At 61.9% G+C, this 17,285-nt stretch overlaps 2 protein-coding genes across 3 annotated transcripts; both read left to right on the top strand.

Annotated features, from left to right (window-relative positions):
* Window positions 1-1,138: 1,138 nt before the first annotated feature.
* On the top strand, window positions 1,139-10,190 carry DDR2 (discoidin domain receptor tyrosine kinase 2). 2 transcript variants are annotated; one of them, XM_080602101.1, is made up of 17 exons: window positions 1,139-1,265; window positions 3,589-3,683; window positions 4,502-4,604; window positions 4,739-4,970; window positions 5,077-5,224; window positions 5,377-5,482; window positions 5,651-5,834; window positions 5,900-6,143; window positions 6,257-6,319; window positions 6,476-6,606; window positions 6,894-7,104; window positions 7,294-7,517; window positions 7,764-7,900; window positions 8,172-8,363; window positions 8,453-8,687; window positions 8,950-9,099; window positions 9,392-10,190. In XM_080602101.1, exons 2-17 carry the CDS (start codon window positions 3,599-3,601, stop codon window positions 9,527-9,529), a joined length of 2,583 nt encoding a protein of 860 aa, XP_080458227.1. In that variant the 5' UTR covers window positions 1,139-1,265; window positions 3,589-3,598; the 3' UTR covers window positions 9,530-10,190. The 2 variants fall into 2 exon arrangements, with proteins under 2 accessions (XP_080458227.1, XP_080458228.1); XM_080602102.1 differs by having other exon boundaries at window positions 9,488-10,190.
* A 411-nt stretch (window positions 10,191-10,601) lies between these two features.
* HSD17B7 (hydroxysteroid 17-beta dehydrogenase 7) lies at window positions 10,602-16,803 on the top strand. The gene is made up of 9 exons (XM_080602264.1): window positions 10,602-10,723; window positions 10,864-11,067; window positions 11,152-11,244; window positions 11,819-11,933; window positions 12,479-12,673; window positions 13,285-13,389; window positions 14,772-14,828; window positions 15,095-15,193; window positions 15,826-16,803. Exons 1-9 carry the CDS (start codon window positions 10,689-10,691, stop codon window positions 15,919-15,921), a joined length of 999 nt encoding a protein of 332 aa, XP_080458390.1. The 5' UTR covers window positions 10,602-10,688; the 3' UTR covers window positions 15,922-16,803.
* Window positions 16,804-17,285: the final 482 nt, after the last annotated feature.

Consider the following 17,285-nt stretch of genomic DNA (forward strand, 5'->3'; position numbering starts at 1 on the left):
TGTCCCCCCTGGGGCTATGGGGTGGCACAGCCCTGCAGCAGGCACTGCTCCTGCCTGCCCCGAGGGGCTCGGGTCTGCCTGCCTGCCTGCCCGGGGCGAGGGTCCCCAGCGCCCCCCCAGCACCCTGCCGGGCAGCCGATGGCTTCCAGTGCAGCTGACTCAGAATTTGTTTGTCTGCAGCCCAGATGGGCCGGCAGTTTGGCAGCGAGGTCTGTTTTGGGGTTTTGGAGCGAGGCGGCGGCGCTCGGACAGGCGCCGTGTCCGGCTCGGGGTGCCCAGCAGGATGAGGGAGCTTTTTGGGGGTGTGCTGAGCTGCTGCTCGGGGAGGTGCTGGTGCGGGAGAGCAGCTCCTGGCCACGTGCACCCTGCGGGGAGGGGGCTGCAGGCACCGGCACCCCCAGCCTGGCTGCCTGGGGTGGCAGCGGGTGCTGCTTCCCTCCCGCTGCGGCACGGGCGCTGGCACAAAATCCAGCAAAAAACAGAAATAATACTAATTTTTAATTTTTAACTATTGCACAAAAAATGATTCGAACCCGTTATTATTATTTCCTCCGTGCTGCGTCGCACAGTCGGTGGCCGCGGAGCCAAATCGCTGCCTGGAAGTGATGTAAAAGCACAGATCTCAGCATGCAGCCTGGGGAGCCCCAGGGCTGCTCCCGCTCCCCACGTGGGGCAGGTGGGCTCGGCCGCGGCACCACCGAGCGCAGGCGCTCTGCGAGGAATCGGGGGGCCCCGAGCGGGGCGGCACCTGGAGAGGGGACCGGAGGGGTTGTGGGGGCTCCTCCATCACCCACATTTCGGGGAGCCCCTCCTGGCCCTCGTCTTCGTGGCACAGGAGGAGGGTCGGGGCACGCGTGCCGTCCTGCTGCCTCGGGGTTGAGCGCGGAAAGAAAAACGCTGCCTATTGCTTTAAGCTCTCTCACCGGCCACAGGTCTTTTTTTTTTTCTTTTTTTCGCTCGCGCTATGAATGGGTTTTGCTGTAAATTATAGCTTTGCACACATTCCCTCGGGTCGAGGAAAATAACCTCCGCCGAAAAGCCAGCCTGGATTGGTGACTGGCTCCCCCTCTCCGCTCCCTAATTGAAACCAAATGTGCAAGATGTAGGATTGTGGGATTTCTGGCCGGCTCCCAGGAATCCGCAGAATGCGAGCGCGCTCGCAGAGGCATCTTGCATCAGCCCGGGGAAGTTCGCTCCTCGCCTGGCTCCCACAGCCCGGGCGAGGAGCGAGGAGCCCGCCCGCCCACCACCGCCTCCCCGCTCCGGTGAGTCGCTTGGGGTCCCTGGGGAGGCGTTCGCTGCCCCGTCCTGGGGTTTTGGGGGGATGTAGGGTCTGCCCTGCTCTGCCTGGGACCCCAAAGCTGGAACGGGTCCCCCTGTGGGGCGAGGAGGGGACGGGGCAGCAGCGGCTCCGCGTGGGGCAGCATCCTTGCCTGGGGTGCTGGTGCTTGGCCCTTTCTCTCCGTTTTCCCCCCACTGCCAATGTCTCGCCCCGCGCGCCGTGCCTGGCCAGCGCTTCCTGGTGTCTCCTCCTCTCCCGCCTGCGTGTGTTGGCAGAGCCGGCGGCGGTGCTGGCCGGCCACGGTGGCCCTGCTGTCCCTCTGGTCCCCAAGCTGGGCACAGGCTCACGATGCGGGGGGACGTGGCACGAGCCGTCCCCATCCCGGCTCTGGGGACCTGCTGGTGGCTTCCCGTGCCGTGTGGCCGTGGCGGGGCGATGCCGTGCGTCGTGGCACGCAGCGGGAGGAGGGCCCCAGCCCTCGGCTGCCGGGGGGCCCGTGCTGGGTGCAGCGCCCACGGGGCCACGTCCCCAGCCCTGCTGCCGCTGGGCTGTGCTCTTGGCGTCTCCCCGGGGCAGCTGGTGGCCCTGGGGACACGCCGGGTGCTCCTCGCGCGCCGCACTACTGTGGTGAGCCCGTGGCTGAGGAGACGCCTGCAGCTCCAGAAAATGGGGCTGCATCCAAGCCAGGCAAGGTCTAAAATGGCATTTTGGGGGAGGAGGGGGACTACGCGTCCCGGCATGCTGCTCTGTGCTCCCGCAGCGGCTGCGCCGGTGGCACGGCATGCCGGGGGCTGTAGTGCCAGGCCCCCTACCCAAAACACCGCCTGCCTCGGGCCTTGGCACACCCCAGTCGCCTGCTTGCCCTGCACCAGGCCCCTTCCCGGCACCGGGGTGTGCTCAGGGCACCCACGGGCTCCTTTCTGAACAAGCATGGGTTTTGTTTATTTATTCATTCCCCCCCCCAATTTTCCCTGCTAATTTCAGTAGCACAAGAAAGGAGGAAAAATAAAAGGAAAAGGAAAAACAAACAAAAAATAAAATGGAAGCGGAACAGGGAAGCCTAAGGGAGGATCTCCACAAACGCTATGCAGTAAAAATTTCCAGCAATCGGAAAACTTGGGCGAACCTTTTCGGGCAAACCGTTGCAAAGCCATCCTCTTTGTCAGGGCTGGTGGAACACAACCAGTTTCCAGCTGTTTTGCCAGCAGCGCTGGGCTGCTCAGACCATGTGCACCTTCGCCCGGCGCCGCCTCCCCGCTGCCTCCAGCCCGGCCCCGCGGCAGGGCGGCGAGCGCTCCACGAGGAGCAAACGCCCCTCTGTTAGCCCAAATGTAAATCCTTCCCCTTCGGGAGGCGGCGGCATCTGGTACCCTGATGCTTAAAGAGTTTACTCAGCCTGAAAGAATAGTGGGGAAAAATCTCTGTGGACATCCGTTGGAATGCAGAAGGAAATTGAGATTTTAGGGTCGGAGAGACTGGCCGTCAGCGAACACCGGAGCCTCGCGCGCTTCTCACCAGCCCCAGCTCTGTAGCTGAAATTCCCATTTGCAGCTGAGCTGGCTGGCAACTCAGGCTCTTGCCTAGACTTTGGGGCTGGGAGCAGGAAAAAAGGCAATGGTATATATGCGTTTCCAAAAGAAAGAGGAAAAAAAGGGGAGGAAGATCGCTGTAAGCCGGGGTGTGCGTTTGAGCTGCCCGTGGAGGGGATGGTGTTGAGCAGAGCCGCCTGCTGAATCCTACAGCCCCTGCTCAGAGCCCCCAGGTGCACGTGAAGGATGTGACCGCTGCCCCCCGAAAGCCCCGTGGCTGCAGCGATGAAGCAGAGCTGGGGGCAGCCCCGGGGCTGAGCCAGGGGGTGCCCCGTGCTCACCACCTGCCTGCTCCTATTTAACTGTGCTCGACTCCTCCCAGGCAGCTCCCGCCGGCCCGGGGCTGGCTCTCACCTCCCTGGTGACACCAAGATTGGCACTGGAGTGGAGAACCATCAAAATAAATACCGCATAAATCTCGGGCAATTACCTGTTATTACGTCTCCAGAGCCAGAAGGCAAGGAAAGCGCGCTTTGCAACGTGATATTGCTGCTGCGAGCCGAGGTTGTGCAACGTACTGCTTTCCAAGCCACCCCGAGCGTTTCTGCCTGTTGGCCCAGGACGGTGCTGAGCCCGAGTGGGGCCGTCGGAGGCTCCGTGTGCTGCCCGTGGCCCTTTGGGCAGCAGGGGCGCGGGAGCGGGGTGCCTGAACACCAGCACAGAGGCACGGGGGGGTTTGGCTGCAGTGTGTGACCCATCCTGGCCGTGTCTCCGCAGGACCGCCGACATGCCAGCCCTCCCCACACCTCTGCTGCTGCTGCTGGTGCCGCTGCTCTGCGTCCCGCAGGCTGCGCGAGCCCAGGTCAACCCGGGTAAGTGAGAGCAGCTTGGTGCTGGGGCCAAGGCAGGGCTGGCCTCAGCTCCAGCCGGGTTTGCAGCTTGGGAATGGGAGGAGAGCGGTGCAGCAGTGCCAGGCGTGCCGCGGGCTGCGCCCGAGCTGTGCGCGGGCAGCGGGTGCTGCCGGGGCTCGGTGTCACCACGGCCCCGCGCTGCCCGGTTTCCTCGGGGCATTTTGTGGATGGAGCTTTGTGGGGCCGGAGCTGGCGGGGAGAGGGTAAACACGGCCAAACAAGCCGGCCTTTCAGCAGCTCTCTTGGCAGCCAGGCGTGAAAAAATAACCCCTGGGAAGCGGCGGGGATGCGGTGCCGAGCAGGGGACGCAGCCCACCCGCTGCTCCGAGTACTTTTCCACCCCCCGTGGGGCCAGCAGGTTTTGTCCCTTGCTGCCAGGGGCAGGTGGGGAGCAGCGAGGTGGCACGGCTGAGGACAGGTGGCTGCGGGTGGGATTTGGGGCTCTGTACTGGGCCCTCCGGGTGCCCAGGGGCTCTCCCACCGTCGCCAAAACGCTTTGCAGCAAGGATGATGGGATGTCTGCGTGCTCCCAGTCCTTCCCTGTCCAACAGGGGCAGAACCAGCCCCTGCTAGCTCCTGGCTCAATGCTTCGAGAGGGGCTGGCAGCTCCATTTGCCTGGGCAGGTGTCGGAGACATCCCATCACCCTTTGTCCCTCCTCCACAAGCCGGAGGGAAGGAGCACACGGCCTCCCCCGCAGCTGCGGAAAGGTGACCTAAACGGGGAGCGAGGGGGCGGCCTGCTCAGCACCCCGCTCAGCACCCCGCCGTCTCCTTGCAGCGGTGTGCCGCTACCCCCTGGGTATGTCGGGCGGGCACATCCCCGATGAGGACATCTCCGCCTCCAGCCAGTGGTCCGAGTCCACGGCCGCCAAGTACGGACGGTGAGTGCGGGGCACCGGCAGGGTGGGCGGGGGGGGCCCTCGGGGATGCTGAGACGGGACAGGCTCAGCTGGGGCACGGGGACGGCTTTGGCCACCTGCAAACCGCTGCTCTGCCCTCCCCGTGGCACTCGCAGGCTGGACTCGGAGGACGGCGACGGTGCCTGGTGCCCCGAGATCCCGGTGGAGCCCGACGACCTGAAGGAGTTCCTGCAGATCGACCTGCGCGCCCTGCACTTCATCACGCTGGTGGGCACCCAGGGCCGCCACGCCGGGGGCCACGGCAACGAGTTTGCCCCCATGTACAAGATCAACTACAGCCGGGACGGCACCCGCTGGATCTCCTGGAGGAACCGGCACGGGAAGCAGGTGGGGAGGCTGCCGAGCGCCCCGTGCGGCTGCCCACAACCTGCTCCACCCCTCAGCATCCCCGCAGGGCACCGGGGCCGTGCCCACCGCGGTTGTGTCTCCCCAGGTCCTGGATGGAAACACCAACCCTTACGACATCGTCCTCAAGGACCTGGAGCCGCCGCTCATCGCGCGCTTCGTCCGCTTCATCCCCGTCACCGACCACTCCATGAACGTCTGCCTGCGCGTGGAGCTCTACGGCTGCGTCTGGCTCGGTGGGTGGCGTGCGCCCAGGTGCTCAGCTGCCTGTGGGGCTGTCTGTCTGTCTGTCTGTCTGTCCGTCCCATCGGGGCCGCATGGGGGCCAGCTGGGCTCACCACAGCGTGGTCCTGGTGCAGAGCAGCCGCTCACCCTCCCTTCCCCGCAGACGGGCTGGTGTCCTACAACGCGCCGGCTGGGCAGCAGCTCGTCCTCCCCGGCGGCACCGTCATCTACCTGAACGACTCGGTGTACGACGGGGCCTTCGGGTACAGGTGAGGAGCGGGGTCTCATACAGCCAAAGCTGCAAGGATATGGGGTCCCCCTGTTTCCAGGGGCTGTGAGGGGCAGTCAGGTGCCCAGGCTGCTGCTGCTCTCGTGGGGCTGGGCACTATCAGGCTCCCGGTGCTCACCAGAGTCCCCCCTTTCCCCGCCTGTGGCAGCATGACGGAGGGGCTCGGCCAGCTGACGGACGGGGTGTCGGGGCTGGATGACTTCACGCAGACCCACGAGTACCACGTCTGGCCGGGCTACGACTACGTGGGCTGGCGCAACGAGAGCACCGCCGGCGGCTACGTGGAGATCACCTTCGAGTTCGACCGCATTAGGAACTTCACCACCATGAAGGTCCGTGCGCCCCGTGCCCCCCGGCCCCGTCCCTCGGCGGGCCGTGCTCACGGGCTGCCCCACAGGTGCACTGCAACAACATGTTCGCCAAAGGGGTGAAGATCTTCAAGGAGGTGCAGTGCTATTTCCGCTCCGACGCTGGCGAGTGGGAGCCCAACGCCGTCTCCTCGGTGCTGGTGCTGGACGACGTGAACCCCAGCGCCCGCTTCGTCACCGTGCCCCTGCTGCACCGCATGGCCAGCGCCATCAAGTGCCAGTACTACTTTGCCGACACCTGGATGATGTTCAGCGAGATCACCTTCCAGTCGGGTACCGGCACGCGGCCGTCCCTAGGATCCCTCCTGCGTGGGGCATTCGGTGGGGAAGCGGGGCTTGGGGTGCCCGTGCCCCCGTCCCAACAGGCTCTTCTTCTCCCTTGCCAGATGCAGCCATGTACAACAACTCGGTGCCCCCCCCGGAGATGCCCATGGCCCCCACCACGTATGGTAAGACAATGAAAAGCATGTCACCCTGAGCCGGGCAGGACTTGGGGTCACCTTCCCATGGGAAGATGCCTGGGGGGGCTCCAAAAGGGGAGAAAAGGGAGCAGGGGCTGTCCCCTCGCCCCAGCACGACCTGCTCTTGCTGTCCCCTCCTGCCAGACCCCACGCTCAAGGTGGACGACAGCAACACGCGCATCCTGATCGGGTGCCTGGTGGCGATCATCTTCATCCTGGTGGCCATCATCGTCATCATACTGTGGCGGCAGTTCTGGCAGAAGATGCTGGAGAAGGTGGGCACGTGCGGGGTGGCTGGTGGGCTCTCACCGCAGCCGCCTGCTAACCTAGGGCAATCACAGGGGTGTTTGTGCCAAACTCTTCTCTGTAGGGGCAGATAATAGGGGAGGTGACAGCTGCAATATGTCTGGGGGGACAAATGCCTTCCCAGTGCTGCAGCCTTGGGGCAGGGCATCAGAAAGGGGTCTCTGGCCACGGTGGTGGGACCTGGTGCCGGGACAGGGCTGTGCTGAGCCCCGGAGGCCCCGTCCCAGCTCTCCGCTCCCTCGCCCCCCTCTCACAGGCATCGCGGAGGATGCTAGATGACGAAATGACCGTCAGCCTCTCGCTGCCCAGCGAATCCAGCATGTTCAACCACAACCGCTCCTCCTCGTCCAGCGAGCAGGAGTCCAACTCCACTTACGACCGCATCTTCCCGCTGGGACCGGACTACCAGGAGCCCTCGCGCCTGATCCGCAAGCTGCCCGAGTTCACGCCGGGGGAGGAGGACACGGGTGAGGAACGGGGAAATCCTCCCGGGGGTCACACGAAGCTGGTGCTTGAAGGCCATCCTCGTGACACTGCAGCGCTGAAGGACGTTGGGGTGCCCACCAGGAGCGTGGGGATGCCGGGGTGGGAGCTGGTCCCGTGCCCTGCCATGGGCAGGACACCCCCGGCAGGGCTGGCCCCGCTGTCTCCCCCAGGCTGCAGCGGCCTCGTGAAGCCGTCCCCGGCCGGTGTCCCCGAGGGCGTCCCCCACTACGCCGAGGCCGACATCGTGAACCTGCAGGGCGTCACGGGAGGCAACACCTACTCGGTGCCAGCCCTCACCATGGACCTGCTCTCCGGCAAGGACGTGGCCGTGGAGGAGTTCCCCAGGAAGCTGCTGACCTTCAAGGAGAAGCTGGGGGAGGGCCAGTTCGGGGAGGTGAGAGAGGGCTGGGCCTCAGTGGGGCTGGGAGGTGCGAGGCACGGCTGGGCAGGGGAGCTGCGGAAGCCTCCTGTGGGGAGCAGCTCACTCCTGCTTGGTGCCTTCACTCCAAAACGGCACCTGGATGGACCCCGGGGAGTGCCCTCGGGTCTGGGCCACCCTGCTCGCGGGCACGGTGCTGGGCTGGGGGAGCCCTGCCTCTGCGGGACCGCAGGAGGTGGAGGTAACGTCTGCCCGCTGCAGGTCCATCTCTGTGAAGTGGAAGGCATGGAGAAGTTCACGGACAAGGACTTCGCTCTGCAGGGCCTGGAGGCCAGCTCCGACCGCCCCGTGCTGGTGGCTGTGAAAATGCTGCGGGCGGACGCCAACAAGAACGCCAGGTACTGGCACCCCTCCCCACAGCCCCGCTGGGGGCAGCCGGGACATTTGGGGGTGCTGGGGTGCTAGGGGTGGGGACCCTGGATCCTTGCAAGTCCTGAGATGCTCCCCAAGCCCCCTCCATCCCCCGAGCACACCCCAAAGGGATCAGCTCCAGGTCCCTCGGGGTATCTTGTGGTGCTTTCCCATGGGGAGGAACTGGCGGGTTGTCCTGAAGGCCTCTCGGCCCGTTGGCGTGGTCTGCCCGACCCATGTGGTCTCTGTCCCCGAAAGGAATGACTTCCTGAAGGAAATCAAGATCATGTCGCGGCTCAAGGACCCCAACATCATCCGGCTGCTGGCGGTGTGCATCGCGGACGACCCGCTGTGCATGATCACGGAGTACATGGAGAACGGGGACCTCAACCAGTTCCTGTCTCGCCACGAGGCGCAGAGCCCCCCGGACGCCCACGCGCCCACCGTCAGGTAGTGCCAGCGGGACGGGGGCGTGGGGACGGCGGCAGGGCCCCTGCCCCGCTCCTGCCCGGCGCCTCAGTGCCCCGCCGTCTCCCCAGCTACCGCGACCTGCGCTTCATGGCCACCCAGATCGCGTCGGGCATGAAGTACCTCTCCTCCCTCAACTTCGTGCACCGGGACCTGGCCACGCGCAACTGCCTGGTGGGGAAGCGGTACACCATCAAGATCGCCGACTTCGGCATGAGCAGGAACCTCTACAGCGGGGACTACTACCGCATCCAGGGCCGGGCCGTGCTCCCCATCCGCTGGATGTCCTGGGAGAGCATCCTGCTGGTAGGTGGGGGGCTGGCGCGTGCTAGAGCAGTGTGTCTGAGCCACGCTCAGACCCCAAAGAGGCAGCAGGGGCATTTTTTGTCTTCGCGGTGAGCTCGGTCCTTCCCAAGCTCTGGCTCGGAGCTGGGGCTGCGGTGGAGCTCACCCCAGAAGAGAGAGCAGGTCCGTGGGGCTGAGACCCTGAGGAGCCCAGGGCATTTGGGGCCTATGGGGCAGGGCAGGGTGCTGCCCACCCTGACCCCGCTCCGCTCCCTCTGCCCAGGGCAAGTTCACCACGGCCAGCGACGTGTGGGCCTTCGGCGTGACGCTGTGGGAGACCTTCACGCTGTGCCGGGAGCAGCCCTACTCGCAGCTGTCCGACGAGCAGGTCATCGAGAACACCGGGGAGTTCTTCCGGGACCAGGGCCGACAGGTAGGGACGGGATGGGACAGGATGGGCAGCGGGGACTTGGGCTCCTCGGGGACCTGGGGAAAGATTTAAGGTTATGGATAGGAAGAGTGGCCAGAGGGGAAGCTGTGGGGCAGGAGCTGTCAGGGCTGTTCACCCGTGGCCAAATCCCACATTGCCACGCGAGTTTGGGAGGGCTTTTCCCCAGCAGCCCCGAGCGGCGCGGTGAACTCCCCGGGACCCGCTCGGTGTTGTCCCATGGGTTTTATGTGGCAGTAACTCTCTCCCTCTGTGCTCTCTGCCTTTTGTTTTGAAGACCTACCTTCCCCAGCCCGCGCTGTGCCCGGACTCTATCTATAAGCTAATGCTGAGCTGCTGGCGACGGGACACTAAAGACCGTCCCTCCTTCCAGGACATCCACCGCCTGCTCCACGAGCCAGCCGGCGACGAGTGACCCCGTGCTGCCCAGCCCCACGGGACCCCCCGGCACCGCCCGGACCCGGCGGCACGCCGCGGGCACCTGGTTTAGGTTCTCATTGCACAGCCTAGGAGGAAAAACCCCAAAGAGGACGGGGAGCCGAGGCGTGGGACAGCACGGACCCGGAGCTCCTCTGCTGCCCCTGGGGCGGCCGCGGGCTGAGGAGGAGGTTATTTATTGAGGCGCCGCGCTCCTGGCGGCGGGACGGGGACGGAGCGGCGTGCCCCGAGGGAGCAGGGGGCACCGCCAGGAGCCCTGCGGTTACGGGGCGGCGAACTGGAGCTCTCTGGGCTTTTTGGGGGATTTTGGGACACGCCGTGTGGAGGGGCAGGGAGCCCCGCTCGTGCCCGCATGGCATCCAGCCTCTGCTGCCAACCCGAACCTGTGACGGCCTGCAGACGGACTGATGGACAAATGGACAGAAAGACAGATAGCAGGGCCCGCCGCGGCCCTGACCAGGGCTTGTGGGGTCGCCTAAGCCCCCGTGCCCCACCGGGACACCCGTCGGGCCCCCCCCGGCCGCGCACGGCGTGCGGGCCTTCGCGCTTCCCTAACCCTGTCCGCGTTACCGTGGCCCTGCTATGTTCCATAGGCGCCCCTCCAGGCGGGGGCCACCCTGCTAAGAGCCCCTCGCTCCGTCACTCAGCCTCGTGGTGTCCTTGTGGGGGGGGCAGAGACCCTCAGGGGGCAGCACGGGGACTTTGGGGGCTGCTGGCGGGGAGTGGGGGGCGCAGGGAGGAGGATGGGGGTTGTGTGGGGCAAGGAGGGGACTGGGGGCTCGAGGGACCCCTACGGGACCCCTATGGGGCCTCTGCCTGCCCCCTCGGGGCCCGGGGGGGGGGGGGGCGAGCTTGGGGGCGAGGGGGCGTGGCTAATCGGGGTGGGCGTGGTTAAGAAGTGGGCGGGGCTAAGAATGGTGGGTGTGGCTAAGAGCGGTGGGCGTGGTCTTTATAGACCCCGCCCCCTCCCTCGCCCCGCCCACCAGCTCTCGGCCCACCATCACGCCACCGCCCCCCGCGGCCCCGCCCCCGCCGCGCGCGCCGATTGGCCGAGGGCGGAGGGCGGGGCGGTGACGTCAGGCGGGAAAGAGGCGGTTATAGCGCGCCGGGCGGAGGGCGGCGATCGCGGTGCGGGCATGGAGCGGGTGGTGCTGGTCACGGGCGCCAGCGGGTGAGTGCGGCCGGGACCGGGGACGGGGGTCAGGGACGGGGACGGGGGTCAGGGACGGGGGTCAGGGACCGGGACCGGGACCGGATGCCGTGGGTCGCCCACGCGTCCCCGTAACGTTTTTCCCCCCCGTGCCCTCGCAGCGGCGTGGGGCTGGCGCTGTGCCGGCGGCTGCTGGAGGAGGACGGCCGCATCCACCTGTGCGTGGCCTGCCGCAACGCCCCCAGGGCCGAGGCCACGCGCGATGCCATCCTGGAGGCGCACCCCGCGGCCCAGGTCTCCACCGTGGAGGTGGACCTGGGCAGCCTGGCCTCCGTGCTGCGTGCCGCGAGGGAGCTCCGATGCCGGTGAGTGTCCCCACGCGTGCCCCCCCGTCCCTGTGTGTCCCGTCCCCACGCCCCCCTCACCCTGCTGCTCCCGTCTCCACTCAGGTTCCAGCGCCTCGACTTTGTCTACCTCAATGCCGGCATCATGCCCAACCCGCACGTGAACTTCAAGGCCCTCTGGAAGGGACTCCTGACCGGGTAGGGGGATGTGGGGGTGGTTACTGCACGGAGAGGGTGTTGGGGTGGGTGAGGTGTGCCCTGAAGACCCTGCTCCCCTTCCTTGGCACAGATCCACAGACTGCTTTGGGTTGGAAGGGATGTTAAAGACCAGCCAGGTCCACCCCCTTGCCCCAGGCAGGGACACCTCCCACCAGGTCCAGGTGCCCCGAGGCCTCTCCTGCCTGGCCTTGAACTCTCCCAGGGATGGGACTTCCCCAGCTTCTCAGGGCAGCCTGTGCCAGTGCCTCAACCCCATGAAAAAAATCTTATATTTAACCCAAATCCATTCTTGTTCAGTTTAAAACCTTTGCCCCTGGAGCACGTCCCCATATGAGGTGTGGGCTTGCTTGGGGTGGGCTTGGCAGCCAGGTGAGGTGCCCTGCAGCACCCGGTGCAGCGCCTGATGGGCATGGGGTCTAATATAGCTGGGTGCTGAATATAGATGCTAGGCTCCTTTCTTTATGTGCATTAGGCTTGATGCTAGGTCTCTGCTCCATGGCGGAGCTTGGCTTCTGTCTCTCATTCCTCTCTAACTCCTGTCCTTGGCTTCCAGGAAGCTGCTTCACATGCTGACCACAGCGGAAGGCGTAATGACCCAGACGGACAGGCTGAATGGAGACGGGCTGCAGGAGGTGTTTGCTACCAACCTCTTTGGGCACTTTATCCTGGTGAGGCTGCGTACAAAGATCGGGCTGCGAGTCTGGTTGATGTGGCTAGGGTCGGACACAGTGGGGGCTGAGGGATCAGTTCTGCCTTACAGCTGCTGACACTGCTGCAGGCTGGAGTCTGACACACAAGGAATGATAGGACAAAGGTCTCAGGCTTTGTTAAAATAGCTCCAAGTGGTGGCAGAGTTGTTATGGCAAGGGATAATGCAATCTGAAGGTTCCTGTGGTTGGTGGAGAGAGGCAAACTGTGCGTAGTTCTGTCCCTCCTGGGAGGGGACACCAAGGCTTGGTTCTGTTAGATGCTGAGGTGTTAAACAGCTGTGCCAAAGGGTGCCAGCTGCTTGCAGGTGTTCCTGGGGAAACCTGGGCTGAAGCTGCACCTGAGCTGTGGCTTCTCTGTCAGAACTTCTTATACAGCTTGCTGGCTTGCGTGTGGCCAGTCTGGTGAAGACTGGCTAAGACCGGGAGCAGCTTTTCAGAACGGTAAAACCATACCGTAAGGCTTTAAAAGTGCCATGCTCAGTAGGCTAACAAGTCTCTTGCAGATCCGTCAGCTCGAGTCTCTGCTCTGTGGGAACGAAAAGCCTTCCCGGCTCATCTGGACCTCTTCTAGCAACGCCAGGGAATCTGCCTTCAGCCTCTCTGACTATCAGCATGCCAAGGGGCAGGAATCATACAGTTCCTCCAAATACGCCACTGACCTGACAAGTGTGGTTCTGAACAGGAGACTTAATAAGCAGGTGACAATGGGATTTGTGTGTCTGAAGAGACTAATGAGCACCTCCTATTTGTAATTATCGTTGCATTGTTGTTACCTCGTTGCATTAATTCCTAGCAGTTGGGTATGTTTCCTAGTGCACATGTAAGAACTGACCATGGGGGCTCTCAGACTGCCAGCTTCCTGGTTGGGCAGCCCACCGCTGAGATTTTGTCTGTTTTTAATGTCAGTGGGTTTTAGCTGAAAGCAGAAGCTTTTAGGAGAGGTTCCTACCTTCCTAAAGCTTTCTCTTTAGATGAAGAGTTGATCTTAAAGAGCAAAGAGCTGCTGCTGTAACTGTGTGGGCTTGTGGGGTGGCTGCTGAACTGCATGTAGACCACCAGCATGAGGTCCTGATGTGTCAGGAGGCTGTGTGGTGGGCTTGTAACAGGCACGGATTTAATGTGAAGGCCTCTAATTTGGGACCCTCAAAGGTCAGTCTGATCACTCTGGTTCTTGCAGTCCCAGAGACATGGGTATGTGCTATTGTTCTCTGTAATCCCCTTCACTGTCCTGCTGGGAAGTGCCCCGAGGGAAGGGGTATGTTTCCTTCTCTACTCTGGGGAACTTACAAACCGTGTTTCCTCTGTGCAGGGTCTGTATTCCAGTGTTGTTTGTCCTGGTCTCGTCATGTCTAACATGACCTACAGAATTTTGCCAGTGTTTCTGTGGACGCTGCTAATGCCCATCATGTGGCTGGTGAGTGAAGCTCTTGGCTGGTTTGGGGGCATGTGTTGGAGTTGCTTTGGATTGAGGTGTTGATGTGTTTCACTGCCAGTGATGTGCAGCCTGCTTGTGGCTCCTGGATGCTACTGCTGCTACGTAGCTGTCCCTTCGGTTGGGTTGGGCAAGCTGGCCCTTTGCAAGCAGCCTCCTGACTTTATTGAGGGGCTGGTGGTTCCTCAAGGTAATACTGACCTGGAGCTGCAGGCTTCTTTGGGGAAAGAGGCGGTCTCCTCCCTGCTGCTCTTGCTGGCAGCTCAGCTGTCTGTGCTGACTTGTGACTGCACTGCTGTGCAGCAGTGTGAAGTGCCTGTGATCTGTCGGAGGGCTTTCTGGGTTCTCTCTGGGTGTCTGCTTCTCGGGGGCTGTTCCTCCAGAGAAGGTGGAAGGCTTGGGGAGTTAGAGGACAGGGCTTTACTGCATCCACATGGTGTTGGGCAGAGGGCCCTGCTGGTGTCTTTGCTCTGCTATCAGTTCCTCCTGAGGAACAAGTGGGAAGGAGAAGCAGAGAAAGTGTAACCACATCTTGTAGACCTGTCCTTTAGCATCTTGGGGCTCAGTTTTCCCAGCTGAGCTCCCCTGAGCCCTTCCTGTAGTTCTGCTGCTGGGCAGTGCTGTACACACAGCCAGAGCTCAGCCCTTCAAGCTCCCGTTGACAGCCTGCTGTGGGCCCGTAAAATACTGGGTTTCAGTGGCAGCAGAGTTCAGGATGAAACTTGTCCCTTGTGCCTTGAAATGCTGTTCATTTTTGCAGCAGGCTTTGCTTTCTAAGGGTATAGAAAAAAATACTGAAAAATACAAAGTCATCTGCTCTCTATTGCCTTTCCTTCTGCTTCCCCAAACTGCCTCTGCCTTTCTTCCTGAGGATTCAGCTTTTAGGTTCGGTACTGTCCCTGCTTGCAGCCTTGCTGCAGGTGTAGCAGGATGGGCCTTCCTGCTGGAGCTGCCCGCGTGGCAGCAGCCAACCCTGCCGGATCACCTTTCTCTGGCAGAGGAGAAGGTAGAAGGCAGTGCCTTCTCGTGTGTCCTCCAGCGCTGGTGGCATTGCGGATCCGTTTTGCCTCCTGCCTTACGTGATCCCGATGCCACGGAGACAAGGCGCCTGCAGGGTGCTTGTTTGGCACCCTGCCTCTGGGCTGGCTCCACATGGAGGCGTGGGGGTCCTGGATCTGGTGGGGGGCTCCAGAGAACCGAGCTCCTGATGCTAAAGAGGTGCTCTGGTTGCAAGCAGGTGCTGTGGCCTTTAGTTGGATTTCAAAAGCATTTCTACCCCTGGTAGGTGATCTCGTGTTGCTGAGCTTGCCAGAGAAACCTTGGGCCAAAACACTGATTCTGCCTTGTATTTCATTTCCCCTCAGATACGCTTTTTTGCCAAGACTTACACCCTCACACCGTTTAATGGAGCAGAAGCCCATGTAAGTGGTTCACAACCTGATTTAATAGCCCTCCCTCCTGGGTAGCTCTCTGTGTCTGCAGGCTGGAACCAAGAGCCCTGCTGCAGGCTGTGTGCTGCATCTCCCCTCTGAATCGCTCCCAGCAGGGAGCCCCGGGGCACCAGCAGTGCCAGGGCTGGCCCCACAGGTGCTGGATGCTTCGTGCCCATCATTGGGTTTCCATAGAAGGGAGGGATTTGGGGAAAACCCTGTCCCTTAAATCTCTGCTCCACTGCTGTTTGTCCTAGGTGTGGCTGTTCAAACAGAAGCCAGAGTACCTGGATGCGCTTGCCAAGTACCACAGCTGTACCTCTGGGCTGGGGAAGAACTACGTGGAGCCCAGAAAGGTGAACAGGGTGGCCCCCTGTGGTGGGGGGCTCGGCTGGGCCGTGGTCCTGCTCTGGAGCAGGAACTGGGCGTGTGTTGGGTGCAGGGAGGGATTGGGGTTGTCTGTGAGGCTTCCTGGGGTACCTCCAGCCCTGTGCTGGGGTCTGGGAGCTTCTAGGGCAGGCCAGGAAGGTTTGTGGTAGAGGATGTGAAGCTCGGTGTGGTGTGGGGTGAAGTCAGGTTGTTGTGCCTGTTCCTTAGTCGCATGGTCCCTCTGTGCTGGGGGCAGAGAGAAGCAGCAAGAACGGCTGCTGTCAGCTGAAGTTCAGCCCATGGCAGTGGGGCATGGGAGCTGGAGGTATTTAGGTCTCTGATGCCCGTGCTTCACACCTGGGACTCTGCTGCACCATGAGCTGGACTCGATCAGGTTCAGGCTATGTCCTGGTGTTATGACAGTGGAGGTGCTGCTCAGAACAGGATCAGTGTGTGATTTCCCCAAAACATGCTCTGTCCTGTGCCCTGGAGTTGGATGCCTTTGGGTGCCCCTCTGAACACAAGTTCTGCAGGGGCATCCTGCTGTCCCCAGAGCTGCCCACAGGGCTTGTGCTGGCTGCCGTCAGCAGAGCCTCTTACTAATCTTACTCTTTTCCAGATGGATGTGGATGAAGAAACTGCTGAGAAGTTTTACCAGAAGCTGTTGGAACTGGAGGAGCAGGCTCTGGAGAGATACGGTGACCTCCTAGACTAAGTAAAAGCCTGTATTTGTGGGTTAACAGGCTCACGTCAGTAACATGGGCTTCCTTCACTCTGGTGCTACTTGTGCCTGCCGTTGTTCAGGCACACGGCTTCAGACCCCATCTTCCTTCTCTACAGAAGGTGAACAGTTCCTGAAGAGGGAAATGTGAAAACTGAAGAGAAATACTTAGTCTTTCTGGTATGGGACCTTTCTGGCATAGAACTGGAAACCTAGTGTAGGTGGAAACTGTCTTAACACAGTTGCGAGTTTTTGTTTTCCAAAAGCATGACTGAGCTGCCTACAGCTCGGGAAGAACCTCAAAACATGGTTTACATCTGGCTTAGTGTGGGAAAGGCAACAGCCTGGGTGCCGCCGTGCCTCGTGGCTCCACCAGTCTTTCGAGACGGCTCCCACTCGTGACCTGTGGCTAATCCTGCAGTACTTGAAGGCCCATCCTTGGCAGAGCAGCTTCTGTGCCTACACCCGAGCTGGGGCCAGCTCTCCAGGCGTGCTCAACAAGATCTGACCTCTGGAAGTCAGGCTCTGTCACATCTGAAGCAAAGCTCCAGGAAAAGCTGGGCTGGGCCTAAAATGAACGTGCACCCCTTGCCTCAGCTGTGAGGACAGGTGCCTGTCCAGACATGAGCCATCCTGTGGATTTGGGGCCATATATTCCAACTGTGACCATCTGGAAAGGCTGAAACTGCTGATGGTAGCTAGGTTTCAGGGCTAGACTGCTCTGTAGCACGAATGAGAGGTTACCCTGTTATTTTATCTATTTAACTGTCTTTTTGTGTTTACTGTACCAAGTATTCTTCCTGTTGTCTGTTTTGGGAGCTTCACTGAGTGCCTGGTGTACTTCAAACGCTGCAACAAATAAATAATTGGAACTGACTTGTGGCCTTGCTGCAATGGGGTTTTTGCTCAACACTCGACTACTGGTTTGTGTGTGGCCTGGCACAATGAGCCCCGGCCTACCTGGGGAGGTGTGGGGTTGGGTCCTCAGGAGAGCTGTGAGCAACCTGTTTGGGCCTACTTCTCCTCTTCCTTCTAATTAGGGGAAGGCATTAGTAACTTCTGAGGACTTTAGTGTGGTTTTGTGTGCGGAACACCTGCGGACTGTCTATTTCCCAGCTTTAGGCACTTGGGAGAAGTAGATGTCTCTGGCACTTACTCACCCGGCCTTGTCACATAATTACTGATCTATTAGTGCCCTATTAGCGAGTGCTCAGCATGCCCAGGTGCTGCCCTGCGGCCTTGCAGCAGCAGTGTGAGGCAGGGAGGGAGGCTGAGCTCTGGCAGCTGTGGAGCAGGCCAGGGCTGTGCTTCGTGCCTTTATTTACGTGCAGTCAGGGCTGTGCGAGGCAGAGCGGGGT

The sequence above is a fragment of the Anser brachyrhynchus genome, assembly GCF_964034855.1.
Source record: "Anser brachyrhynchus genome assembly, chromosome: 8".
Lineage (NCBI taxonomy): Eukaryota > Metazoa > Chordata > Aves > Anseriformes > Anatidae > Anser > Anser brachyrhynchus.

Coding starts and splice junctions, on each gene's coding strand:
- DDR2 (XM_080602101.1), top strand. CDS start 3,599: ATGCCAGCCCTCCCCACACCTCTGCTGCTGCTGCTGGTGCCGCTGCTC. Junction 4,605..4,738: donor ACGGCCGCCAAGTACGGACG/GTGAGTGCGGGG, acceptor TGGCACTCGCAG/GCTGGACTCGGAGGACGGCG. Junction 7,105..7,293: donor GCCGGGGGAGGAGGACACGG/GTGAGGAACGGG, acceptor TGTCTCCCCCAG/GCTGCAGCGGCCTCGTGAAG.
- HSD17B7 (XM_080602264.1), top strand. CDS start 10,689: ATGGAGCGGGTGGTGCTGGTCACGGGCGCCAGCGG. Junction 11,245..11,818: donor TGGAAGGGACTCCTGACCGG/GTAGGGGGATGT, acceptor CTTGGCTTCCAG/GAAGCTGCTTCACATGCTGA. Junction 12,674..13,284: donor ACAGGAGACTTAATAAGCAG/GTGACAATGGGA, acceptor TCCTCTGTGCAG/GGTCTGTATTCCAGTGTTGT.